Source organism: Puntigrus tetrazona, unplaced genomic scaffold (genome assembly GCF_018831695.1).
Source record: "Puntigrus tetrazona isolate hp1 unplaced genomic scaffold, ASM1883169v1 S000000769, whole genome shotgun sequence".
NCBI classification, from domain to species: Eukaryota; Metazoa; Chordata; class Actinopteri; order Cypriniformes; family Cyprinidae; genus Puntigrus; species Puntigrus tetrazona.
In genome coordinates this window covers 636,561-664,335 of record NW_025048378.1, presented here as the reverse complement: position 1 = coordinate 664,335, position 27,775 = coordinate 636,561, and the positions used below count along the sequence as shown (strand labels likewise).

General features: G+C 37.9%; 1 protein-coding gene and 1 pseudogene across 1 annotated transcript; both read left to right on the top strand.

The window, feature by feature from the left end:
- LOC122335392 overlaps positions 1 to 4,212 on the top strand; it is a 28,529-nt pseudogene extending 24,317 nt beyond the window's left edge.
- A 2,507-nt stretch (positions 4,213 to 6,719) lies between these two features.
- On the top strand, positions 6,720 to 14,515 carry LOC122335393. Its single transcript, XM_043233239.1, has 6 exons — positions 6,720 to 6,984; positions 7,637 to 7,711; positions 12,634 to 12,966; positions 13,879 to 13,986; positions 14,065 to 14,157; positions 14,244 to 14,515. Exons 1-6 carry the CDS (start codon positions 6,819 to 6,821, stop codon positions 14,282 to 14,284), a joined length of 816 nt encoding a protein of 271 aa, XP_043089174.1. The 5' UTR covers positions 6,720 to 6,818; the 3' UTR covers positions 14,285 to 14,515.
- Positions 14,516 to 27,775: the final 13,260 nt, after the last annotated feature.

The following is a 27,775-nucleotide window of genomic DNA, read 5'->3' as shown; positions in this document are numbered from 1 at the left end:
ATTCATTATGCTATTTACTGGGTCAGTGGACCAGTTTATATTATATTTTTTGATGTAGTCTGCCAACTGGGGTCTGAATCCTAAAAGGAGTGCTTGTTTTAATTGCTGTTGGTATGCACCAGCCTCATCAGCACTATACTGGACCCCACTGTTAACCCTAAAAACTTCTTCCAGACGTGCTCTGTATTCATGTACATCTTCTCCATCTTTCTGTTTACACTGGGATATATGAGAGTAATCTGGGCGTGTTCCAAGGGTGTTTCTAATTCTTTCTGTTGTTCTACTGACTCTCTTAATGTCGCTGCATCATGAGCTAACGGATCATCATTCTCATCTAGACCCATGAAATCACCCCTAACTTGGCTATATTTGTATTTAAGAGCTAATCTCGCAACTCTATCAACCTCTAGGCCATTTAAGCGATACGTGCACGTATCAGTTGGTTAAAATGCTCTACCCATGCAGCTGTATTTTCAAGTGGACCAAGTGCATCTGCTGCCTCTGTAATTTCTTGGTCTGACCATGGGCGATACACATGAAGGTATCTATTGCGATCGTCCTCTACACGTAATGTGGATTAGCCACTTGGATGGCTGGAAAAATAAAATCTGAATCTGATGAAAGGTGTGAGGAGTTCAAGGGTCTTTTATACCCTTCTTCTGCTTTAATTCTCTCTACCAAAGCGACTGCTTCAGCATAAGGTGTATTTCTTCTAGTGCGAGGGGGACTGAATTCAGTTAGCTTGGATCGGTCATGCTTTTTTGTCCCTTTCCCTCTTGCTCGCACTTCGCTTTGTGCTGTCTGCTCTCTCAGCTCCTCTCGTTGAGCTGCTGCTGCCATCTCCTGGCCTCTAGCTGCTCTTTCTGCTCTTAACCTTTCTTGCTGATACAATGCCTCTGGTCTCCCAACATAATCTGCTGGGTCTTCCTCTTTCTGCACTGCAATCAATCTTTCTTGTTTCTGTCTTTTTTTCTCTTCGACTTTCGCCTGTCTTTTATCTGCCTGCTCTTGCCACTTCGTCGCTTCAGTCAATTGAAGTTTCAACAGATCACCCTTTTTCCCTTGGCTAAGGATAAGTCAACCTTTATTTTGTTTATTAAGAGAGTGCAGTCCCTTTTGACTAATTTACCACTGAAATCATATTTTTATTCCACTCATAGAGGTATACGCACACTGTCTGCGAATATGTATGCATAAACTTTGGATCTCCCGTCAATTTAATATTTTCTTCGCCCATATTTGCTTTTTGGTAAGAGTCAACGATTAGTCACGTGTCTGATCAGATCATCCACTGCACCAAGCTTCTACAGACACTAATTTGTCTGCGGATACAGCCGTCTGAACAAACCAACCTATTTTTTTAATTTTGACTCAAACCCAATATAATTTTTATATTTGAATAACACAACTCCTTTCTAGTGGGGAGAAATATCAGTCGTGTTATTCCTAAACAACAACAACCTTATTCACCGTAAATCCTAATGATTCACAATGACATTCATACAACAAATTCATACCATTCATACCCTGCGCGCTTAAAACAACTTTGTCGACACCAGAGCCCCTGGCTCTCACTTAACAGAGACAATTGGTCGACAGATCCTTCTGTCCAAATTACTGAGCTTCCAGAGTCAGTACAGACCCCTACCTAAACAGGTAAATCAAGGGTTGCACACTTGAGCTAGTACTTAATCACTGAGCTTCCAGAGTCGATACAGATCCTTCACCTCAACAGGTAAATCACTGGTTCACGAACTCGAGCTGGTACCTATTATACTGCAGTCACACACACACCCTTGAACGTTCTTAAAAATACACCGGTATATCACCTGATAAGTTCGTTGAGTTTTCCTTCCAACGGCTCCCGTCAGACAGCCCGGAGAAGTTGATTTTCCAGGCAGAGAATCACCGACCCCCTCGAATTCACGCGGGTGGATTTTGTCAGGCAGCTATTGCCTGGCTCTGGCCAGAGACTGTCTCTCAGCTCCTCTTCGTCCTCTCCTCCTCCGCTCTGTCCTGTTGGGATCCGGCTCGAAGGACCAAGTAAATGTTGAGACTATTTCACTCAAACGGCTCTTTACCGGAAGGATCAACCCAAGGTGAAATAAAACACAAGACAAGTTTTTGGATTTTTAGCTTGCAAGGATTGCGCTGTCGGTTGCAAGCGGAGAAAAGCAGGTTTCTCCTTTACTTCCCTTTGCCTCCGAAGCTCAGATCGCAAGTCACTTTATTTATAGAGGAAAAGGACAAAGCAAGATAAGTAAAAGCAACTGGCAAAACAAAGACCTCAGACATGTTCGTCACATAAGTTATCACTAGTCACATATCTTTTTGTGCGTCAGAATCTTCATTCCTTCAGATTCCCCTGGCGCCCATACCAGTCTAAGATACTATATAGAGGCCATGTCAAGTCATGAACCAAGAAAAAAATGTTATACCAGATGGAAGCTGAAACCTGGAAGGTCAAAGTTGCAAAATGTCAATACACAGCTTCAACATCAATCCACAACTCCAACAGCTCCGTCCCGTGCCCGCACCTTGTGCGCTCCTCCTGAGCACATTTTCCCTCCCTCCCACCCTTAACATACAACGTCTATGGATCCCAGCAGCCCCTGCGCTCACCCTCAGCTCACCATCTGCAGCTCGGCACGGGTCTGCAGGTCTCCATCACCGTCGAGGTGAAGGATCCTCGCCTCGCCGTCCTGCCTCCGAGTCCCGGACTCCATCTCGGCTTGTAGACCCGTGGGCTCCCCTGGGCTCCTAGTCAGTCCACCAGCTTCTCCAGGCTCCATTGTCCCTCCGGCTCCGCCTTGGTCTGTCGTCGACCATCCGTCGCCTCAGATTCCTCTCCTCGGCATCGCCTCGTCCCTCAATCCCACCGGCTCTGTCAGGCTCCTCCTTCCCTCCGGCTCCACTTCAGTCCTCTGTCGCTCTGGCTCCGCTGCGTCCTTTCCGTCCCCGTCTCTGTGTCAGTCGCCGAAGCCTGCGGCATCGCCTAGGACCTCCAGCGCCTTGGCATCACCCTGGCTCTTCGGCTCTCCGCCTCCGCCTCAGTCTCCTCCACCACCTGCTCCGCTGCCATCGGTCGGCACAATGGAGTCGATGGCCGCTCCTCCTCCATGGCTCCTCCCTCCGTCGGGTTCCACTGTGGACCACCATGGCTGGGCTCTGGATCTCCTCCTGCTCCGGACTCCTCCTGCCTCCTCCTTGGCTCCTCCCTCCGTCTGTTCCTCCCCTGGACATTTACCTGGTGTATTTAAGTCCTGTGATTTCAGATCTGTTTGTCCGATCTCGTCTTTATGTGCATGTGATTTTTGTCGTATCTGCCTGCCTGTCTGCCTGTATTGATATTGTTTATTTAATCTCTGAGTAGATTAAAAGCTTTATTTTCATTTATGCGAGTTGTTGTGCTCTCGTGCTTACCACCACAGCGTGACATACTGCAATTGAAAACAGTAAATTTTTATGTGAGGCGATATGACACATTTCTCTCAGGTTTTATGATGACAATATGATGACAATGATTGTAGACACATTATTATTAGAATATATAAAATATATATAATAATTATTAAATATATACAGTTAACACTGAATTTAAAATATATATTTTTGTTTTTTTAATGTATTTTCCTCACATGTCATAAATATTATTGGAGGGGCAAATTATCAGAATATATAATGAGTTCAATGCATCTAAAAACATTCAGTAAAACATGCTGCAGTTTACTTACTACTTAAGAAAAAAACAAGTTATTCTGTGCTGATGTTTTATTTCTAGCTTGAGCTCTACTTTGACCTCTAGCTTGACCTCTAGTTTGACCTCTAACTTGACCTCTGCAGTGACCAACAGCACACACAGACACCAGAACGTGGTACTAGTTTAACAAACACACTCCTGGAAACATAAAGAACAGGTTTGTCTTGTGTCTAATAGTTGATCTTGTGTTCAGTGTCCAGTTCGGTGTTTGTTCTGGTCTGGTGTCTTCAGCTGATGGTTCTGTTGGGTCTTTTAGGAGCTTTTCACATCTACATGAGACACACGTCAGGTGAGAGACATTTATCATCATCATTTTGAGTTTGATATGCGGATATTAAGAGTATGAAGATAATGATGATGATGTGATGCTTTTAGGAAAGAAACAAGAAGATCAGAAAATGAGGATGAGAAGATTTAGAGAAGGACATGAACACGCAGCAGAAGATTCATGAGAGCAGCAGATCTTCTGTATTTAATATTATGTTACATTTTCTTATTCATAAGACGTGTTATTATAGAATACGGTTGTACTTGAAATTTAAATCTAGGTATCAGGTAATATACAAATAAAATGATTTCAAATGGTAACTGTATTTCCAGTCAAAGGTCAAAGTTTCAGTAGATTTTAAGAGATTTTAAAATTTTATGTAATGCAGTCAGTTTTAATATTCAGTATCACTTTATTTTGATGGCCCTTTATGAAAATTCTGTAGTGGCTAAGTATCCACTTTTGTAGTTCGACAGAAAAAGGAAACTTAATCCATTGTCCACATAGTTGAACCATTCAAACTTGAAGTAACATTTATTGAATGAAAAAATTAAAATACAATAATGAAAAGCAAAATCTCAATAGAGTAATGGATTTCAAAGATATAAAGCATACTGAAGACGTGTCAAATCAATGTACGAATCAACGTGGAGTCAGACCACAATGTCAAAGACTGTCACTTCCTGTGTAGCCACACCCTCAGGTGACGTCACAGATCCTTCATCTTAGAGGCCGTGCATCTCCACCTGAGCCGCTAGATAGGGTCCTCTCAAAAATCACTTAGCTTCAATCAATTAGCTTCTCATGAAACATACAGCATTTTAGCTCCTACATACTCTGTTGACAATAAATAACTTTGCACCTACATGCTAACTAACTTTAGTGTTAGTAGAGTATAACTAGACTGGTGCGGTTAGGGTTAGAATAAATTGACATGTTCTTAAAGTTACCTATAGTCGATAGGATGTCTTTTGGGAGATCATCACAATAAAGAGTACAGTCTACTTATACTCTAATGATAGCTAGTTAGCATGTATCAAGTAAAGTGTTTTAAAACAGCAGTAATCATGGAGTGTTGATCTAAATATGTTTCAGTTATCATCAGGGCTCTCTTGTAATGTCTTGGGTAACATGTTTGGACATTGCCCTGAGTCCCGGAAATGATAGCTTGTATTTTTATGCCTATTAATTTGAGGCCCGTTTCATATTAGATGTTGTTAAGGAAAATATTTTGTTCTTGAAATCCATCCTGAATCCTGATATTTCTAGGCTAATGTACCCCAGTCCTGCTAAAATGTTTTGGACAGCACTGAAGGTGATTAAATCTAATTTCAGAATCCAAACCGTTTTCAACATTTAATTTCATCCAATCACTAAAAACCAGTCAAATTCCTCTTGAACTCAGGAGACTGAGGCCAGACATGAAGTCTGTGACCCTTACTGGCCACTACGAGTATACTATGTCTTCTGAAGATATCAATTCATACCTCAATTCATTTCTCTGGTATGGAGATTATTCAAGCCTCTCCTCAGGTTACCACCCTCAGTCAAATGGACAGACTGAAAGAAATCGGTCGTTTTCTGCACACCTTCTGCCACGGCCACCAGAACCTGGAACCAGTTCCTGAGCACAAATCTAACAACCAGGTCAGGAAGTCTGGCTTTCCATGAATAAAAGGCAGCAGCTGTTTGCACTAAATGTAAATAGCAATGGATTCTATTTACAATATGTTTAAATATATACATCATATGTGTGCCACATAGTTCTCTAACTTCTCATTTCATTTCTTCTAATCCACTGTTCTTCTGCTTGTCTTTTTTGTGACCGAGGGTTTATTCTTCTTGTTACATCTGTCTTTTTTGTGTGTATTTAGTTTAAAACCATAGACCATCTCTGACAGACTTCCTTTCTTCTTTTCTCTGTTGCAGTCGTAGAGTTTCCTGATCAGTGTCAGTAAGAAGGTGTCTGTCAGCGAGGCTTTAGAGAAACAATGCTCATCTTTGGACTTATGCTGCTGCTGCAAACCGCTGCGTGTGAGTCACTTTCATTTTAACAGTGTTATATTAAGAGTTTGCAGTGATCTTACAATAGTTTTCCGATTGTCTTGTTTGTGTGTGTGTTTAAGACAAGTTTTTTTAGGTGAATTTCAGTGCATTTGTCGCTGCTGTATAAAACAGTCTGCACTTCTCACAGATGCTGTGTCCCACGTTCAATCTTTTTATACTACATCCTAAAAGTATGTGCATACTTTATAAAGTTCTTACAAAACGAGTGTGTAGTAGAATAGCAGATGATGTTTGGGACAAACTTCTTTATCATAAATGTTTAAACAGATGCTCTGTTCTTAGTGTCTACTTGAATTTCCTGTATTTGGTTAAAGTGTGACGTCTAGCTGTGTGCAGTACTTTTAATTTAGCACTGAAACACACAACATGCCCAAAGTTTCTTTATTTATTATTTTAAAGATTTCTTCTTGTAAATTTTTTTTTTTTTATTTATTACACGCTAAACCTGTTGAATTAAATCTGTCCAGAAATTTAAATAAGTTCAGTATCCTAGTCAGGAGACATTCGTTTCATTCATTCTCTCTCTCTCTATCTCTCTCTCTCTGTCACTCGTTCTTTAGGTCTGGATCGGTTCTGCAGTTTTGATGAGTCTGGTCCCTGTTACACAGCTCTGGGACACAAACTCAATCTGATGATGCTGGATGCTAGTGAATATGATCTGAGGATACAAAGAGAACAAACAACACACAAGATGATCCAGTTTGTAGAGTAAAGAATGGGGAAATGAAGAGTCAATGTGATCTTTATTATAACAGACCTGAAGTAACAGTAATTAAAGGGACTCTGATAATAAACCCTGTGAACAGAACAGATTCAGGGAATTACAGATTAACTGTCTATAACTCAGATGGCTCAGAAACATCTAGAGATCTTCACGTGATTGTTGAAGGTACAGAAACTAAACCTAGTGAGGCTAGGTTTACAGTTTTTGTTTTCTTTACTAAAAATACACTTTAAACCCTTTTGTTTTTATTTGATGTTTATATATAGTTTATTTATGTATACTTTTACTATTTTTATTTACTTTTACTTGGCACTAAATTATAAACAACCAACAAACATTTGTCAGTTAAATCAAAAGAAACAATGTTTTGTATAAACAAAATATGGATTATCTTACAACCTTTCATTTTATTTTTATTGTTATTTTCATGACAGTTTAAAAGACTAATACAGTTATTTATAATGATATTTTGTTATTTGATTCTTATTACTATAATTAAAAACGGTACATTTTTATTTGATTCAATATGACACGTCTCTAAGGTTTTGTGATGACAGTATCATGACAGTCATTTTAGACATTATTATTAGCAGTTATGTTAAATATATACAGTTATATACAGTTAATACTGAATTTAAAGTAAAATTGATTTTGTTTTTGTCACATTTTCCTTATATGTCAGAAATTAGATGTGAGGGTTGAATGTCACAATGCAAAAGAGTTAAATGCCTCCAAAACATTTAGTAAAACATGCTACAGTTTACTTACTATTTCAAAGAGAGAAAGCAGGTGATTCTGTGCTGATGTTTTATTTCAGGATCAGCTACTGCTGCAGCGACCTCTAGCTTGACCTCTAGTTTGACCTCTGCATCAACACAGACATCAGATTACGGTAAGTGTTCCTCTTCAGTTGGTCTGAATGTCATCTACACTACAGCATTTTCTTCAAGGATGTTTGAGTGCTGATCTACGACAAATAATCTAAATAGCAATTAAAACTTATAATAGTGAGGGATCTATAGGCTCTAGTATTTTTTCTGTTCTAGAATTAAAACAGTAAAAAGATGTGATTAGCTCAAAAATCTGTTTGCACAGCTGTCATCTTCTAAAGAGCAGACAAACAACCAGTCAATGTGTCATGATTTCAGTCTATGTTCCCCTGCCTTGGTTTTTGTGGACTCTTATTTTGAAGTGTTTGTTTCATAGTGTTTTCCACCATCTAATTTGGATTCAAACTGAAAAACAGATTAAGAAAGAAACAAGACTAATATTAGCGTAGATTTTTACGATGTCACGAGTACATTGTGTTCCATTGAGTGTTCCCGGTTCCAGCTGATCTAATTAATGCAGCCTAGCAATCCTTCAACAGATTTGAGTAATAAAAGTGAATTAGTGTTACGTGTAAGCCAGGTTAAAGATATGTGTCTTTAATCTAGATTTCAACTGACAGAGTGTGTCTGCCTCCTGAACAGTGTTAGGGAGATTGGGCCAGAGTTTGGCTGCTAGATAGGAAAAGGATCTGCCGCCCGCAGTCGATATTGACATTCTAGGTATTATCAGACATGCAGGACTGTATATCTGGATCAAATATTGAGGAGCTAAACCATTCTGGGCTTTATAAGTAATTAACAAAATTTTAAAATCTATCCGATGTTTGCCAGTGCAGTGTTGACAGGTCATACTTCCTAGTTCTACTAAGGACTCTAGCTGCTGTGTTTTGGAACAGCTGAAGTTTGTTTATCAAGTGTGCAAAACAACCATCCAATAAAGCATTACAATAATTTAACCTCAAGGTTATAAACATTTCTGAATTAGAAAGCATAGGTCATAATTTAGATATATTATTAAGATGGAAAAACGCAATTTTACAGATGCTAGAAAGATGGTTTTCAAAAGAAAGATTGCTGTCAAACAGCACACCTAGGTTCCTAACTGATAAAGAAGAATTAACAGAGCAGCCATCAAGTGTTAGACTGTGTTCTAGATTATTATATGTGGGGTTTTTAGGTCCAATTATTAGCACCTCCGTTTTTTAAGAATTTAGCATTAAGAAGTTACTCATCATCCAGTTTTTTATATCGACTATGCATTCTGTTAGTTTCTCAGTTTGGTGTGTATCACTGGGCTGTGAAGAAATATACAGCTGAACAGTAATATCTCCCAGAGGTAACATGTAAAGTGTGAAAAGTAACGGCCCTAGCACTGAGCCTTGAGGAACTCCATATTTAACTTAATGATATGATACCTCATTTACTGCTATGAACTGATAGCGGTCAGATAGTTATGATTTGAACCATGCTAAGGTGCTTCCACTAATGCCAACATAGTGTTCTAGTCTCTAGTCTAGAAATGTAGTGATCGATAATGTTGAATGCTGCGCTAAGATCTAATAGCACTAATAACGACATAAAACCATGATCAGATAGAAGCAGGTTATTAGTAATTCTAATGACAGCAGTCTCAGTACTATGGTATGGTCTAAATCCTGATTGGAAATCCTCGCAGATACCATTTTTTTTCTAAAAATAAATATAGTTGTGAGGATACTACCTTTTCTAGTATCTTTGACAGGAAAGGGAGATTCGAGATTGGTCGGTAATTCACTAAGTCTTTGGGGTCAAAATGTGGTTTCTTAATGAGAGGCTTAACTACTGCCAGTTTGAAGTTTTTAGGGACATGTCCTAATGGCAATGATGAATTAATAATGGTCAAAATAGGATCTATGACTTCTGGAAGCAGCTCTTTTAATATTTTAGATGGAATAAAGTCCAGCATACATGTTGCTGGTTTTAATGATTTAACAAGTTTGTACAATTTCTCCTCTCCCATAATAGAGAATGAATGGAATTTTTCCTATATCTATAGTTCCCTGTCCAATGTGATACTGTAGCTGGCGGCTCCATGGTTACAGTTTCCTCTCTGATCTAATCTTGGAAGTAAAGTAGTTCATGAACTCATTACTGCTGTACGCTTGGGGAATGATAGCACCAAATAAATACCGGGGTTGTGTTTGTGGTCTTCTAAAAGAGATGAAAATAATCAGATCTAGCAGTTTTTATTGCTTTTCTGTATGACAGCATACTCTCCCACCAGGCAATACGAAATACCTCTAATTTAGATTTTTTTTTCTTTAGGTGCAAGTGTTTTCATTATACCATGGAGTCAGATTGTTTTCTTTCATCTTTCTTAAGTGTAAAGGAGCAACTGTATCTAAAGTGCTAGAAAAAAAGAGTGCATAGTTTCTATTACATCATCAAGTTTTTGTGCTGTATTAGACACGCTAAGGAATTGAGATAAGTCAGGGAGATTACTTAGAAAGCATTCTTTTGTGGTGGAAGTGATGGTTCTACCATTCTTGTTATTGTAATGAGGAGGAGGAAGCCAGAGTTGAATCCATATGCGGGCATTTAATAAATACAAGGGCAATAATCACAAATGTTATAGCAGGCAGAGAGTCGCTAATAATAAGGAACTCAGAGATATCAACACAAGTTCACGGGGATCCAGAAGACAGTAGTCAGGAAACAAACAATGTGTCTATACCAAGTTGTGAGTCCAATCAGGCAAACAAAACAGAAGGGCAGGTCTTGGAATCGGTATAATCGGTAAAACAGGCAGAGATCATGTAAGGTAAACAGAACAATGAGATAGAACGCTTAGTAAGGCAGTAGAACTGGAAATACTTTGCATCATGCTCATGGAGGGACTTTGCTTAGAAAGGCCACAAACAGGAAATGCAGGTAGAGCAAGTTGTTGCGTTTATTTTGGTTTGGATGTTCTCTGCGTATTCTAAATCGGGGAACAGGCGGTCGGTTTAGCCAATCTGTCTGCTTCCTGTCCTGGGCCCTAAACAAGTGTGAGCTCTAAGACTATATGCCATATTTCTCAAGAGAAGAGCGGCACCACCCCAGGAGGGATGAAGACAGGTCAGGTCTGCCCCAGAAACTTATCCAATTGTCAATGAAACCTATTCTGCAGTTATTCTGCAGGCACCACTTAGACATCCAGCCTTTGAGACTGTTGAGGAAAACAGGAAGTTTACCCAATTTTGTAAGTTTGCCTTGTTTATTTGAGTGATACCTTGTATTGTGAACACATTGTGATGTGTTGCTGATTTATCAAGAAGAAGAGACCACACAGAATATAAGTATTTATAAGATACACAGTACACATGGTATTGTATTCACTTATTGAATAGCAGAAAGAAAGACCACCATAGCATCATGTTTAAAATTGTTTATTCAGAAAAGACATTAGGTATGATATATGTAACATTTAGTTAAAGTATAGCCAGAGATAAAATATGTATTAGTAAGAACATTGAAGAATAGGAAAGTTACTGTTGAGTGCTGAGTTCCCGACGCAGAGAGGAGGACATCTTAGAAAGATCTTCGCAGAAGAGCAGACTGATAAGATGGCTGTGTTTTTATAGTGAGCTTCTTGAAAGGGAGGTCTCCAGCTGTACGGGACTTTCCCAAAAAGTGTCGACTTGCACCTGTAGCCTATAAAGGAGGGCTGCATGATGCCTCCGAACGACCAAGCTCGCAGATTATACAACTTTGTTTTTATTTCTATTTTATATTAGTATTTTATTTGTAATATATTTAACCTATATATAATAAAACTATATCTTATTATAACCAATACGCTCACCTGCCAAAAGACCTGAGCAGAACAGACCACGAAGAAGTCTTCTGTGACCCGTCTTGTGAGTATGATTAAATGCTTATGAGAGACAGGACAGACTCGACTTACTTTACCTAACCTGAGGATAAAAAATAAGGTAGAAGGTGCAGGAGATTTGAGCACCATAAAACAAGACCCAGCATTAACTGGAACGAAAGAGTGGTGTATTGACCCATGACCAGTGCGCCTCACCCAGTTGCCCTGCTGCAGGGGCTCTAAAGCTGGAACCAAACAATGTACATGATTTACTGAACTAGTCGCATCCAAAGCAGTATCTACAACCCTCACATTCTTACTGTCTTCAATTAAAGTTTGAATGCGTGCCTAGCTATTTCCCTGCATTTTTCACACGTGAATCCCTGATCGCTGACAGAGAAACATAAACTATACATGTGGCAAATGGTGCAAGTGACAATGGAAGGAAAAGACATTTACTCACCGTAAGTGATGGAAGATTTACTTACCAATCTTGTTTGACGAGTTTGTAAAAACGGAGCGAACGAGCGCGAGGGAGAGATGAAACAAAGCGGAAAAGAAGACAATAATAGACGCGTAAACACGGGCGGAACGAAAGTGAAAAGCTGATCAGCTAACGGTGCTAACGCACTCACACGATTTTAGAATAAAGCGAGCAAACGAACAACAGTCAAAATTGTTAGATTAGTTTGATAGCATCAGCAGTATGTAGATAATTAAGGCTATATTTGACCGCTAAAAGAACAGAGGGTGATAAATGAAAGAGTGAAGCTACAAACACACAAACCTCTCAGCAGACAGGAGCAACTGATGATCTGAAACTTCAGATTAGTCACCGACCACAGAGTGAATTCTGCTCTCTGGCTGTTTTTCACATCGTGCAATGGAACAATAACCAGGTTGTTATCCTATATGTGTCTGATTTTAGTTTTGTGCATTTCATTGTGAGTGTGTGTCCAGATACTGTATAACATCCGCAGGAACACAAGTTATGAAGAACAGTGAAGTCTCTTTTAGTTTCAATATCCATAGATGAACTAAGATCAGATACGAATGTCTGTTTCTTTAGTTAAACGTTCATTCTGAGTGTAATTTGTGTCTGGTTTTAATTAATGATGCATGCAGATTGAGTGTGTGTGTTTTGTTCTCCAGGTCTGGATCGGTTCTGCAGTTTTGATCAGTCTGATCCCTGTTACACAGCTCTGGGACACAAACTCAATCTACTGATGGTGAACGCTAGTGAATATGATCTGAAGATACAAAAGAGAATAAACAACCCACTAGATGATCCAGTTTGTAGAGTAAGAAATGGAACGATGAAGAGGAGTGAATGTGATCTTTATAGAAACAGACCTGAAGTAACAGTCATTAAAGGGACTCTGATAATAAACCCTGTGAACAGAACAGATTCAGGGAATTATAGATTAACTCTCCTGAACTCAGAAGGATCAGAAACATCTAGAGATCTTCAGGTGATTGTTGAAGGTACAGAAACTCTCTCATCATCTCATGTTCTCCAAAGATCTCCCTCTCCATTGAATCTCTGTGAAGGTTTTTATTCCTGTAGCACACAGTAAACACACTACATACTCCAGTAATAGTCTGAGTCGTGAAGAACCTCGTCAGTCACGCACAGAACACCACGAGACTCAAACCCTGTCCTGGTGAGATCTTAAGACATCAGTGAAGTATTTGATAGACAACATCAACAACAGTGATGCAGAATCTCACAAAACCTGTCAAGAATCTGTAAAAAAAAAAAGTCACATTTTGCCACAAAATCCTCTTGTGTCAGAGAGCAGTATCTCTGAAATATATGTTGATGGATTGTGAGGATTTTAAATAGGAATCTTTTTTGGTTGATTCTTAAGAAAAGATTATTAATAAAGTGAGGCTAGGTTTATATATATATATATATATATATATATATATTTATTTATTTTTATGTACATGGCACTAAAAATTTCACAGTAAAATCATAAGAAACAATGTTTTGTATAAAGAAAATATGAGCTATCTTACAACCTTTCATTTTATTTGCATTTTCATTTTTATTTTTTTTTCATGACAGTCTGAATGACTAATAATGTTATTTATTGTGATATTTTGTTATTTTATTTAATGTAGCAGCAAATATTTTACATGTATGATGACATTATAAGGACAGTAATTTTAGACACATTATTAGTATACATATATAAACAGTTAATATTGAATTTAAAATATAGATTATTTAGTTTTTTTTTATATATATATGTCCTCTCGTCATAATATTTGAGGGTAAATTATCAGAATGTATAATGAGTTCAATGCATCTAAAACAGTCAGTAAAACATGCTGCAGTTTACTTACTACTTGAGAAAAAACAAGTGATTCTGTGCTGATGTTTTATTTCAGGATCATCTTCTGCAGCTGTGACCTCTAGTTTGACCTCTACCTTGACCTCTAGTTTGACCTCTAGCTTGACCTCTGCAGTGACCAGCAGCACACAAACACCAGAACGTGGTACTAGTTTAACAAACACTCTCCTGGAAACATAAAGATTGGGTTTGTCTTGTGTCTAATAGTTGATCTTGTGTTCAGTGTCTGTGGTGTTTGTTCTGGTCTGGTGTCTTCAGATGATGGTTCTGTTGGGTCTTTTAGGAGCTTTTCACATCTACATGAGACACACGTCAGGTGAGAGACATTTATCATCATCATTATGAGTTTGATATGGGGATATTAAGAGTATGAAGGTAATGATGATGATGTGATGCTTTTAGGAAAGAAACAAGAAGATCAGGAAGAGGACGAGAAGATTTAGAGAAGGACATGAACACACAGCAGAAGATTCATGAGAGCAGCAGCAGATCCAAGATTTCCTACATGATTTTAGATGTACTTGTGTACTTTTCATTTCCAATCTCTCTTTGTTAATTTAGACAGGATTGGGAGAGTTACATTTAAAATGTAATTTTTACGTTCTCATTAACCATAGCCTATTCTGCAAGAGGAATGAAACTTATGAGCTTAGGGTACTTTTGCAGACTGTCCGAGTCAGAAAAGTTTACATTCATGTTTAAATGAAATAAATAATATTAAAATTCAGAAGTAATCACTTTGGTAAACAAAAAAGCTTTTGGATGTAACAAATTTGACTACCACCCACTGAAAATTTAATGACATACAATTATTTTGTATTTTAAATACGTGTCTAAGATTGCTCCCTTGTTTTAAATAAAACAGTTCATTACGAGCCATCTCTTCCTTCTTCATTGCTCCTTTTCAAATAGCAATTAAAATGGTCAAAATAAGGATGCTCTGGTCTGATCTATCATGAACTGCGCCTCTGTGGCTCCCTCTGATGGCCACCAAGTCTTATCCTTGCCCCAGCTGGTAATTCTAAGCGTTTATCCCACTATCTTTGCCTTCCCTTTTTTGACCTTGCTCTGTTTCACTGTTTCTCCGATTGTTTGCTGCCTGCCTATTGACCTCCTACCTGTGTACCTCGACTCTGATTCTGTCTGCCTGTCTTGACCCTTGCCCGACTCCGTTTCCGACTCTTCCTACCCTGTGATATTCCTGTTATCGTTACTGACCCCTGCCTGTTTGACCATTCTTAATAAAGAGCATGCAAATGAATCTGAACACTTCTGACTCCTCATTACATTATCACTTTCTCCAGTCCAAGATCAATCCCACAATTTACCACGAGTGTGAAGCAGCAATTATTTCCTATGGAGATGTGATTTTCACAAACATTTTGTAGCTTATTCACCATTGTTGGTCCACACTAGTAACACAAATTAGCATCTTTTGAAAAGGTGCTGTTCCAGAAAGTTTTTGCCTTTATTTCTGAAATTGGTGATCGTTATACCATTGTTTGAAATGTCAGATAACCATCGCCATCTTTCTCCACCCTGCAACAGCCCTGTTTGGACTATTCATGTAAAGTTCTAGCTAGCTGACTGGTTCAAAACGCACGTATAATGTAAAAGTTACTTCTTCGTTTAAACATTTCTTTTAGTTTCACTCATTCAAGAAGAAGCTTCGATTTTGGATATTTCATTACTGTGCTGTTGCGCTTGTCTTGATGAAAGCAGCATCACGCTCTTCTGCTGGACTTTAGAGAAATGAGGCTCATCTTTGGACAGATGCTGCTGCTGCAAACCGCTGCGTGTTGGATGTTTTTGTTACACACAACAAAATGATGCGGGAATAAAAAAGTCTTTCAAAGTTTGTGGAGGTTCCTCTACAACTGATGGAGACTTTAGAGAAGCTCTTTCTGTAAAGAATACCTCCAGAATATGTATCTGAAATAAATAGAATTTACTGGTTGATTAAACATATTACTTTAACTATGAAGAAACATCCAAACTAAACCAGCACTTTATCTTAAAAACGCTGCACGCTTTTGCTTTCACACATTATCACGTTTTAACTTTATCGCTACTAACAATTCTCCAACTTTCTCTTTCCTTGTTGTGTTTTATTCGCTGATAACATGATATAGCAGTAATTGTTCGTTTTATTTTATTCTTTTTTGCTGCAGTTATTATTTGCATTCAAATATTTTCTTTGCACTCAAAAGAGCAAAATTCAAAGCAGAAATTTCTCAGCCAAGCAATCAAAATTAAAAAGTAGCATGTTGTTTCTATTTGCTTTGTGCACACTTATTTAATTCTAATATGTATACACCAGACCTCTGATGTTCTGCCTGCTGTATTTAATGTTATATGAATTAAATTATGAGCAATGGTAAGTTGGAGATGTTTGTGTGTGAGTGTGTTATACATTTCTGCTGCCTTTTTTGTTTTTATTACTTGTTTCAGGAAATGCTGCACTGTACTTGAAAACTGACATGAGATCAAGAAGTCAAAGATTATCAATTCAATGTTCTCCCATTTGACTTGGATGTGGAATTCACATTCTAAATTATCTGGATGACTGATTATACACTAATGATACACTGAAAAACCATCAATGTCAACTTCTAGACCATCTGGATCATCTAGGACTGACAATCAATGTGCAGAAGAGCAAGCTTCGGCCCAGGCTGGTTATCACATTCCTAGGAAAATGGATTTGGACTCACAACTGATGAGAGCGCGCCTGTGCCCAGCGAGCGAATACCTCGTGAAACCAGGCAGAGTGGTGATTCTGAAATGTTTTCGAAGTTCACAGCAGCAGCTTTAGTGTGTCTGCTTGGGCTTCTGTGTATGAGGCCGCTTCAACTTCGGCTGAAATCCCGAGTGTCAAGCAACTCTTAGTCTTAGTGACTCAATGCAGACCCAAACCGTTGTTTCTTCCTGCGTGTGCTTTAAGCACTTTCAGACTCAGCTCTATTGGATCTGGCTCATTAGACTCTTCTTCAGGTTTGGAGAATACAACACAGCAGGATTTTACGTGTTCCCCAAGCGTGTCAAGAGACCGTACTTGATAGGCACATAGGTAGGGCATTAGACACTGCGCACACTGCTGTGTTGTAATCCTCAGAGTCTTGAACCACATTCAAATGATTCTGAGGTAATGACGCTAAGCGCCGTCCAATATAGAAGGTGGCTCCGCCCCTAGATTGAGCGCTTGAGCGTCATTGGCCGGTGAAGTTTGCCAGAGCGATGCAATCAGGCTTTAGTTTTAGGGAGGAGGGGGAAAATCCCAAGCATTAGCTACACAGTGTCTTGTCCTTCTCCTTTCAGGGAACCAAAATAACGTACATAACCGGAAATATTTCCTTTAGTGTTTTAGCACTTGTTCCATTACAGATTTAACAAGCTGCCGATATAAAGTCACCAATTTCCAGAAGAGAACAACAGAGTCCATTATGTTATAATTATATATTATAGCCAGTAAAACCATTACAAATTCTGTGCTGATTTCTGCTGGGGTTTTCTTCAGCAGGGGATGTTGTGGCAATTTTGAAACAACTCTCACCATGTAAGAGACAAAAAATTGTCAAACAGAAAACCACAAAGGAAGAGCAGCCTTCCACCTATATTTTAGCCTCACACACCTTTCCACAAATGTATAGTTACTTCAAAACACTTCACTATATTATTTCTACTAAAGCCTAGTCCCCTTTATTTGGGATCCACATAACCCCTTCCTGATGAAAAGAGGACATTTACACTTGATCTCACATATCGTTGCTCTCCTCTAACACAGTATAAAGCATAAGAACTACTGCATGCTCGGTTAACATATCAAATAACGTGCACTTTAACTCTTGGGACATTTTAGGGTAACTCACGCTCGATCTCCAGTAACGTGCTCTGAATAGCCCCTCCCCCTCTGGCCATCTCTCACGTGCAATAACGCAACTCTTGTGTGATCGTCGAATTAAACCATGTACTCACTGAACTCACCACACATTCACAAGTGGACATAAAACTGGGATTTATCTCCTTTTAACAGTTTTATCAACTATTCTCTTTGTGTAACTCTTGTTTTCAACTGAGCTCTCTTTCGGTATGACGTGCACTTCCGTCTCGCGTGTGCGAAGGTTTTTTTTTTTTTTAAAGGGGACAGCGCACATATCCAAGTGACAGAAAACCAAAGGTGCATTTCCATCAAGTGAATCCTTCCCTGGTTACATATAAAAACAATAAATCCTAACAAAAATCAGATTAATTTTAAGAAATGCCAGTGCACAACGAGGCTCAACTCTTATTTGTTTTCTCTAGTTTTTGATTAATGACAGTTTAAGGCCCTGATGACAGTTTGCTCTGATTCTATTTTTCTTGTTTAGTTTTCATATGATGCATGCGTTTTTTTATGCTTGTTATACTGTTTTGATGTACAGCACTTTGGCGCAACTCTGTTAAATGACATGGTTGTTGTGTTCAATTACAAACTCTGTTGATTAAGAAGTGCCACTATGGGGAGCTGTTATAGAAGGAAGAAGAAGAAGTTTGTTGTTAGCCACGCTTTTGAGTAAAATGATCAACAGTTAAAGCTGACTGTTCTTTTCTGGTTCCATTCAGTACCTGGATACAGATGTTTGAGAACTATGTGTTGGTGATTCATGCAGAGGGAGATGACTGGCCTGATACTAGGATGTGTACTACACTGCTTCATTGCCTTGGAATAGAAGCCCAGTAAATCTTATACACCCTTCCAAATACGGTTACGACATACAAGCACACAAGTCAGAGTCGGATAAGAGTTCAGCTTGAATGCAGATGCTACCATTGCAATTCAAGCAGTCATTTAGCAAATTCCAGGTAATACCTGGCTCTAAATAAGAAAGGAATGGACATTTAGCAAAAGAATGCCATGCAACATGGTAACAAGAAATCAAAGTCCTTGAACTGACTGTCCTGTACATGACTAGCACATCTCCAGCACCAAACTAAATTTGTGTAATGACCAAATGACCACACTGTCCGGTACTACAATACAGGATCCTCTGTTTCTATGTTGCCAGAGCGTATATACGAACAATACTTTTCTGAATCGCCTCTGGAACATGCAGATGTGTGTCTCTTTGCATTTTCCAAGCATAATCATTGTGTGCTGGGACGCATTAACACATGGACCTTGTTTAGTACTTGCTACATTCTATATTGTGAAAAATCCACTGATGGGCATGGACTTAATATCTTCTTTGAATTTGTGTAAAAGGACAACACAGTACTTGCTGCCAAAGAATCTGTGTCCAAGGTGTCAAACTCAACAGCAGCAAGTTTTGATTGTGCAAAGAACTTTGTTCATAAAGTGAAACTGAGGCACCTGCGCAACAGAAACAGCATCAATTACTGTTTCCTGTAAGGATGATGTGTCAACAGAACTGGATTGTTTGCTAGCAGCACATACGTCATTGAAAGAGTAAATGCTTCACAATGGGTATCATCTATCATTCCGGCCCCAAAGAAATCAGGAGATATCAGAATGTGTTACCTGCATGATGTCATTGTGTTTGGTGACTCTATTACTAGTCACGATGATCATTTATTCACTGTACTGCACAAACGTCAAGAAGCAGGGCCGTGTCTTGAGCAAAAATGTACAAGAAAAACTCACATTTCTGGTTCACACCATCTCTTTATTAACAGATAAAGCTAAGTGTTGTTTTCTGGTTTATACTGATGACAATACATCAGCAATACATCAAACAATAGTCAAAAATAGATTGCGGAGCAAAAAGAAAACTTACTTAGCCTACTACAAACAAAATAACTGTTGGAGTAAAAGTTTACAATTAAAACTTTGGAGGGTTACTGCCCAACTAGTAAGAAGTGTAGAGGCTCTTGCTTTTAGAAACTTTAGCACATCTGCGGCCACAGAATAACAGTTTCTCACATTGCGCTGGTTTGATCTTAATCTCATTCTCAGTTGTGGTTGGTTAACTTGTCAAACGGTCTCATGGTGTGGGCCTTGGCCAATGAAAGCTGCCATGTTTTCCAGACATCTTTAGCCATCGCTAGAAAGTCTTGATCCACTCTTGATCCACAGTTCAGAGACTGTTGTTGGATTTTTAGTCAAAACTTTATAACTTCAAGGTTGTAAGGATTTCCCTGGGAATTTCAGATTTTTCAGGTTTAGATCATGAGTCTGGCCCAACCATTACATTATTATCAAAACCCACCAAGAGCAGCAACAAGACCTATGACAAGTCTCAGTTAACGCAGTGCACTTTCACATTTATTTATTTTGTCTGATACATACATACTCTGTTCGTTGCTGAACTGGAGAGCAATTCCAGCTGCAGTGTCAAACCAATTCTCTATTAAAAGTCTCCACGTTATCCTTTCTCCTCATGCATGTGTCTTACACAACAACTAGCCTCTTTGGGGGACTTGAACATTACAGTCATTTTAAGGCTGCAATATCTGAGAAATCACATTGAAAATTAGAGAAATGCTGGCAGGGTGTGTCATATTATTAGCACCAGGTACCAGATTTTCACAAATGACTTTGAGCTATCTGTAATTAAGTTCATTGTTCATCAGAATATAGTTAATTTATGAAATATGAAACACTTCCAATAAGATTAATCGGTTACCTTGAAATAAAAAAAAACACAAAATTGCATCACACGAAGAGTTTGACCACAGTTACTGAGCCACTAAGTGGATAAATCTGTGGTTTGATGAATCGTTAGGCTTATGATAATCACAGTCCCACTGACAGTAAGAAAATTCATATCAGAAAAAAATAGAATTAAAACTAGTTTCTGCGTGGATTAAACCAGACTTTCTTTTTATGTTAGTGAAAACTAACAGCGTGTGTCTTCCTCCGTCAGAAGAAACTTCCTCTTTCCTCGTGAGTCAGTCCAGAGTCTCGGCGTGAAGACGCTCGTCTCGATGAGATCCAGAACACAGACGATCTGAAGCAGCATCACTCTCTTCTGCTGCGATCGAGTTCTTCTGATGGACTTCAGAGAAACGATGCTGATCTTTGGACTGATGCTGCTGAAAACCGCTGCATGTGAGTCACTTTCACATCGAACTCTTCTCATCGTGCTGATCAGTCAGATCAACCTCTGAAATAAAAATAGAACGTTACATCAAGAGTGTGCAGTGATCTAGTCAACCGTCACTTTTATTTCTATAGTGCTTTTAACACAGATTGAATCGGACACTAAGAACTAGTCAAAGTCATGTTTTCTGATGTTCAGCAAAATAAGAAGTATTTTTCTCTCTTCGTGTTCATTGTGTGAAAGTGTGAGTGTTTTTATTTTTATTCTACTTTTTATATAAAGCAGAGTTCATCAAATGATCTGTTTCCATTAAATATAAGATCAAGACATTATTAATAAAGAGAAACACGTCACAGTATAAAGAGACTGATCAGAAAGTAAATGTTTTAATAATTATTATAAATATATGACATCAGAATATCTATATAGTATAATATTTTAACGTGCTGTTTAGAAAAAAACTATGTAGACAGTGAAAGCATGATATTTTAATTATTTTAATGATTGAGATCATATACATGATGTTTCAGCTTTCAACAGACATTTCAAATTAAAATGTTTTATATTAACAGTTGTATACAACAAACTATCTATTAATTATGATCAGTATCCATACTTCAGATCAGATAAAACCTCTCATATGTTTTGTTTAGTTAAACTTTCAATATAAGTTTTTCTGTTATTTGTGTCTGGTTTTAATTAATGATGCATATAGATTTTGGTACATTTCATTGTGTGTGTGTGTGTGTGTGTGTGTGTGTGTGTGTGTCTGTGTGTGTGTGTGTGTGTGTGTGTGTGTGTGTGTGTGTGTGTGTGTGTGTGTGTGTTTTGTTCTCTAGGTCTGGATCAGTTCTGTAGTTTTGATCAGTCTGATCCCTGTTACACAGCTCTGGGACACAAACTCAATCTGTTGATGCTGGACTCTAGTGAATATGATCTGAAGATACAAAAGAGAACAAACAACCCACAAGATGATCCAGTTTGTAGAGTAAAGAATGATAAAATGAAGAGAGAGTCAATGTGATCTTTATAATAACAGACCTGAAGTAACAGTCATTAAAGGACTCTGATAATAAACCCTGTGAACAGAACAGATTCAGGGAATTATAGATTAATTCTCCAGAACTCAGACGGCTCAGAAACATCTAGAGATCTTCAGGTGATTGTTGAAGGTACAGAAACTCTCTCATCATCTCATGTTCTCCAAAGATCTCTCTCTCAGTTGAATCTCTGTGAAGGTTTTTATTCCTGTAGCACACAGTAAACACACTACATACTCCAGTAATAGTCTGAGTTGTGAAGAAGAAGAAGATGGTCCTGTGTTTGTCATGTGACTGTGGTGTGTCCCTCCCTCCAGCTCCTATTGGCTCAGTGGAAGTGTCAATCACCTGCTCCTCCAGTGGGGTGATGAGGTGTCCTGCTCCTCTGAGGGGATCAGCTCCTCTACAGCTGGACTCTGAATGGAGATCCACAGAAGGATGGAAACAGCAGCATAGATCTGGATGAGAAAAGTGAGGGAAACATCAGCTGCAGCGTGAAGAACCACGTCAGTCACGCACAGAACACCACGAGACTCAAACCCTGTCCTGGTGAGATCTTAAGACATCAGTGAAGTATTTGATAGACAATTCTATTCGTGGTTTTTGTTCTGCCTGCCTTTGTACATTGATTTTGCCCTTTTGGATTAAATCTATTTAAGTTTATTTACGTCTCGAGTACTCCTTTCTCTCCCAAGAAACCATGGAAACGTGACAAAGTGAGGCTAGGTTTATATATATATATATATATATATATATATATATATATATATATATATATCTATGTGTATATATGTATGTATATATGTATATGTATATATATATATATATATATATATATATATATATATATATATATATATATATATATATATATATATATATATATATGTATAGTTTATTTATGTACTTGTACTTTTTTTACTTACTTTACTTACTTGGCACTAAATTATAAACAACCAACAAACATTTTTCAGTGAAATAAAAAGAAACAATGTTTTGTATAAAGAAAATATGGATTATCTTACAATCTTTCTTTTTATTTGCATTGTTATTTTCATGACAGTTTAAAAGACTAATACAGTTATTTATAATGATATTTTGTTATTTGATGCTTATTACTGCAATTGAAAACAGTACATTTTTATTTGATGTAATATGACACATTTCTCTCAGGTTTTATGATGACAATATGATGACAGTAATTTTGGACACATTATTATTAAAGTTTTATTAAATATATACAGTTAATACTGAATTTAAAATATATATATTTTTGTTTTTATATATTTTCCTCACATATCATAAATAATATTTGAGGGGCAAATTATCAGAATATATAATGAGTTCAATGCATCTAAAAACATTCCAGTAAAACATGCTGCAGTTTACTTACACTCACTTGAGAAAAAACAAGTGATTCTGTGCTGATGTTTTATTTCAGGATCATCTTCTGCAGCTGTGACCTCTAGTTTGACCTTTAGTTTGACTTTCAATCTGAGTTTTTGTGTTATTTGTGTCTGGTTTTAATTAAACTGATGCATATAGATTTGGTCCATTTCATTGTGTGTGTGTGTGTGTGTGTCTGTGTGTGTGTGTGTGTGTGTGTGTGTGTGTGTGTGTGTGTGTGTGTGTGTGTGTGTGTGTGTGTGTGTGTGTGTGTGTGTGTGTGTGTGTCTGTGTGTGTGTGTGTGTGTGTGTGTGTGTGTGTGTGTATGTGTGTATGTGTGTGTGTGTGTGTGTTTTGGTCTCAGGTCTGGATCGGTTCTGCAGTTTTGATCAGTCTGAGTCCTGTTACACAGCTCTGGGACACAAACTCAATCTGGCTGATGCTGGACTCTAGTGAATATGATCTGAGGATACAAAGAGAATAAACAACCCACAAGATGATCCAGTTTGTAGAGTAAGAATGATGAAATGAGGAGAGTCAATGTGATCTTTATAGAAACAGATCTGAAGTAACAGTCATTAAAGGGACTCTGATAATAAACCCTGTGATCAGAGCAGATTCAGGGAATTATAGATTAATTCTCCAGAACTCAGGCGGCTCAGAAACATCTAGAGATCTTCAGGTGATTGTTGAAGGTACAGAAACTCTCTCATCATCTCATGTTCTCCAAAGATCTCTCTCTAAGTTTAATCTCTGTAGAGGTTTTTATTATTTTTGCACATAGTAAACACTACATACTCCAGTAATAGTCCGTCTCGTGTAGAAGAAGAAGATCGTCCTGTGTTTGTCATGTGACTGTGGTGTGTCCCTCCCTCCAGCTCCTATTGGCTCAGTGGAAGTGTCAATCACCTGCTCCTCCAGTGGGGTGATGAGGGTGTCCTGCTCCTCTGAGGCCATCAAGCTCCTCTACAGCTGGACTCTGAATGGAGAGGATCCACTGAAGGATGAAACAGCAGCATCCAATCTGGATGAGAGAAAGTCACCCAAAACATCAGCTGCAGCGTGAAGAACCTCGTCAGTCACAAATTTGCATACCACGAGACTGTTGTTTTGTCCCCAGGTGAGATCTTAAGACATCAGTGAAGTATTTGATAACAACATCAGAACAGTGATGCAGAATCTCCAAAACCTGTCAAAAAAACTGTTAAAAAAGTCACATTTCACCACAAAATATTCTTGTGTCAGAGAGCAAATCTCTGAAATATATTTTGATGGATTGTGATGATTTTAAACTAGAAATCTTACTAGTTGATTCTTAAAACAGATGATTAATAAAAGTGAAACTAAGATTTCTATATATATATATATATATATATATATATATATATATATATATATATATATATATATATATATATATAGTATACCATTTATTTGTATACTTGTACATTTTTAAGTAAATAAAATGTAAGTAAAGTTTGAGTATAAAAGAAAATATACATTATCTTACAATCTTCTCTTTTATTTGCATTAACGTATTTCATGACAGTTTAAAGACTAATACAATTATTTATAATGATATTTTGTTGTTGATGCTTATTACTGCAATAGAAAACAGTACATTTTATTTGATGTAATGTGACACATTTCTCTCAGGTTTATGATGACAATATGATGACAATAATTTTAGGCACATTATTATTAGGGCCCATTAAATATATACAGTTAATACAGAATTTAAAATATATATATTTTGTTTTTTGATATATTTCCTCACATGTCATAAATAATATCCAAGTGTAAATTATCAGAATGTATAATGAGTTCAATGCATCTAAAAACATTCAACAAAACATGCAGTTTTTCTGCTTGAATTGTACAAGTGATGCTGTGCAAAAATGTTTAGTTTCAGGATCATCTACTGCAGCTGTGACCTCTATATTATTCACCTTTAGTTTATTTTTCAATCTAAGTTTTTGTATTTATTTGTGAACATAGTTTCATGATAATTAATCCCATATAGTTTGAGGTAAATTTCATTGTGATGTGTGTGTGTGTCTGTGTTTGTGTGTGTGTGTGTGTGTGACTGTGTCTGTGTACATGTGTAATGTGTATGTGTGTGTGTGTGTTTTTGTGCAGCTCAATTCTCTGAATCCAAGACTTAAGTTTTGATCAGTCTGATGCATTGACATTTATTTACACAATCTCAATCCTATTGATGCTGGATTCTAGTAGAATGGGACTAAAGATAAATGAGACTTTTAAACACCACATTGATAATATAGTTTAGTAGAGTGCACCTGATATGCTTCCAGAGATGTTTATAATCTTTATCGCTGTGTTCCTTTTTTTCTTTTCTGCTGATGTGGAAGATGGACTCTGATAATAAAGCTCAGAAGAACGAGAAGAAGAATCAGGAAGAAGGAGATTAATTCTTACGAGAAGTCAGACAGCTCACTGAACATCTAAGGTCTTGTGCGGTGATTGTTGAAGGTAAAGGGAGGAGTGTCTTATCATCTCAGGTTTCTTCTCCAAAGATCTCTCTCTAAAAATCCCCATCATAAGGTTTTACTTCTTGTAGCTCAGATGAAACACACAGCACATACTCAGTAATAGTCTGAGTCATGGCAGAGAACAACATGGTCACTGTGTTTGTCCATGTGACTTTATGTGACTTCCCTCCAGCTAAAGGCTCACTGAAGTTGAATCAATCACCTGCTTTGAGTGGGAGTGATGAGGGTTTGTCCCACCGTCATTGTTAGATCAAGATCTACATATCTTTCTGAATGGGACATCACTGAAGCATGGAAACAGCAGCATGTTTCCTGTTTCCTGGTGCTTCCTGGAGAGCATCCACTGCAGCGTGAATAGAACCTCTCCTCCGCACAGAACACCCACTGATACCCTCAAGCCCTGTTCTTCTTGTGAGATAACTTCATGTCTACAGATTGAGCTCACCTAACATTGCATGATTAGATGATTGATAGTTACTGTTTTGTATTAGATGTCTCTAGTTTTTGTTTTCTGGTCATTTTACAACTTGCAGATGATGGATTTCTGTTGTCAGTTTAAGGAGCTTTTTCACATCTCACATGAGACAACATGTCAGAAAGAGCATTGCATCATCATCAATTATGGAGTTTTGATATGGGGATATTAAGAGTATTTATTGTAAAGATGATGATGTTGGCGCTATTATAAGAAACAAGAAGATCAGAAGAGAGGCTGAATTTAGAAGGACGTGATTCAATTATTTGAAGATTCATCACTTTCTGTAAAAATCCAGATTTCATCAATTTCTGATTCTATTGTCAGTCCAGGGTGGCACCCGTTAAACCATCACTACTTGCCTAATATAAAATCAAAGATAGGTTAAAACTAGGAGATTCAATGAATTAAACCAGATGTTAGGCCAGCTACATAAATGTGATGCTGTTAGGCGCATATCAGAACAAGTAGCTAAAGGACGCTTTTCAGGACACTTACAGTTTCATCACTTGCATATGCTGTTTTTAGTAAAAATGAAAAATGTAAAAATTTCAATCTGTTTCTCGACTCTCTCGAAACTTCATCCAGGGGACCAATTTAAGCTACTGATCTCTACAGCTCAGGCCTCCAACAAATCTACCCGATAACTGGGAAACTTCTGGGCAGGAGACCGGTTCAGTATCGAGCTGAAGTTCTCTGGTTGAGAGTTGCAGTCGATCTTCTCTTGCAGGCTCTGGAGAAGTCCTGCTACCCAGAACGTCTTCTGAATTCCATCCCTCAACCTGCTCCACCAGTCTGTCTGTCAATTCCACGTCCATGAAAAGCCCCCATGAGAAGCAATCTGTTAATATCCCTCCGTGCTATTCCCACTTCAGTGGTGTGTTCTTCCCAAAAATGGCGAGTGGAAGACGGCTTTTCATGGCCCATAACTGGCCAATCGGAAATATCTGGCCATGCCCTATGGTCTGGTCAGCAGCCCTCCGTATTCCAAGCATGCATGAGGTCCTCCCGGGAGTTTCGGTAGATAAGTTTGTCTTAGTTTACGTCGACGCATAGCTTAATAGGCATCTCCGGACTGAGGCAGAAGTAGACCACGGATATTGCCTCCAGGAGTGTGGGTGTACAAAAAAAAACCTACAAATTCAGACAAACCTAAAAAAATCTAAAAATACTGCTTAAAATATTGAATGCATTATTGTTATCAATTTGTTATAATCATCATTTTTGTAATAAATTCAAAAGTCTTAGCCTTAGAAACTGTCTGTGAAAATAGCTGTAAACTGAGCTAATGAATGATCTCCGCTGCCATCAGTGGCTTGCGGGTAATTCATCCTCCAAAAGTCATTTTTCCACCAAGGTTTTTGGCATATTTTTTTTCTCCATCAATTAAAAATAAATATTCTCTGGCAGTAACTGTTAAACTAAAACTAAAAAGTCTTTTAAATATTGCTGTGCTTCTTTGTCACCCTTTTCACCCAT

What these genes read in the sequence shown, in the direction of transcription:
- LOC122335393 (XM_043233239.1), top strand. Translation starts at nt 6,819, where the DNA reads ATGAAGAGTCAATGTGATCTTTATTATAACAGACCTGAAGTAACAGTA. An exon ending in CACACAAACACCAGAACGTG is followed by an intron (nt 13,987 to 14,064) that starts GTACTAGTTTAA and finishes TCTTGTGTTCAG; the next exon opens with TGTCTGTGGTGTTTGTTCTG. An exon ending in CTACATGAGACACACGTCAG is followed by an intron (nt 14,158 to 14,243) that starts GTGAGAGACATT and finishes TGATGCTTTTAG; the next exon opens with GAAAGAAACAAGAAGATCAG.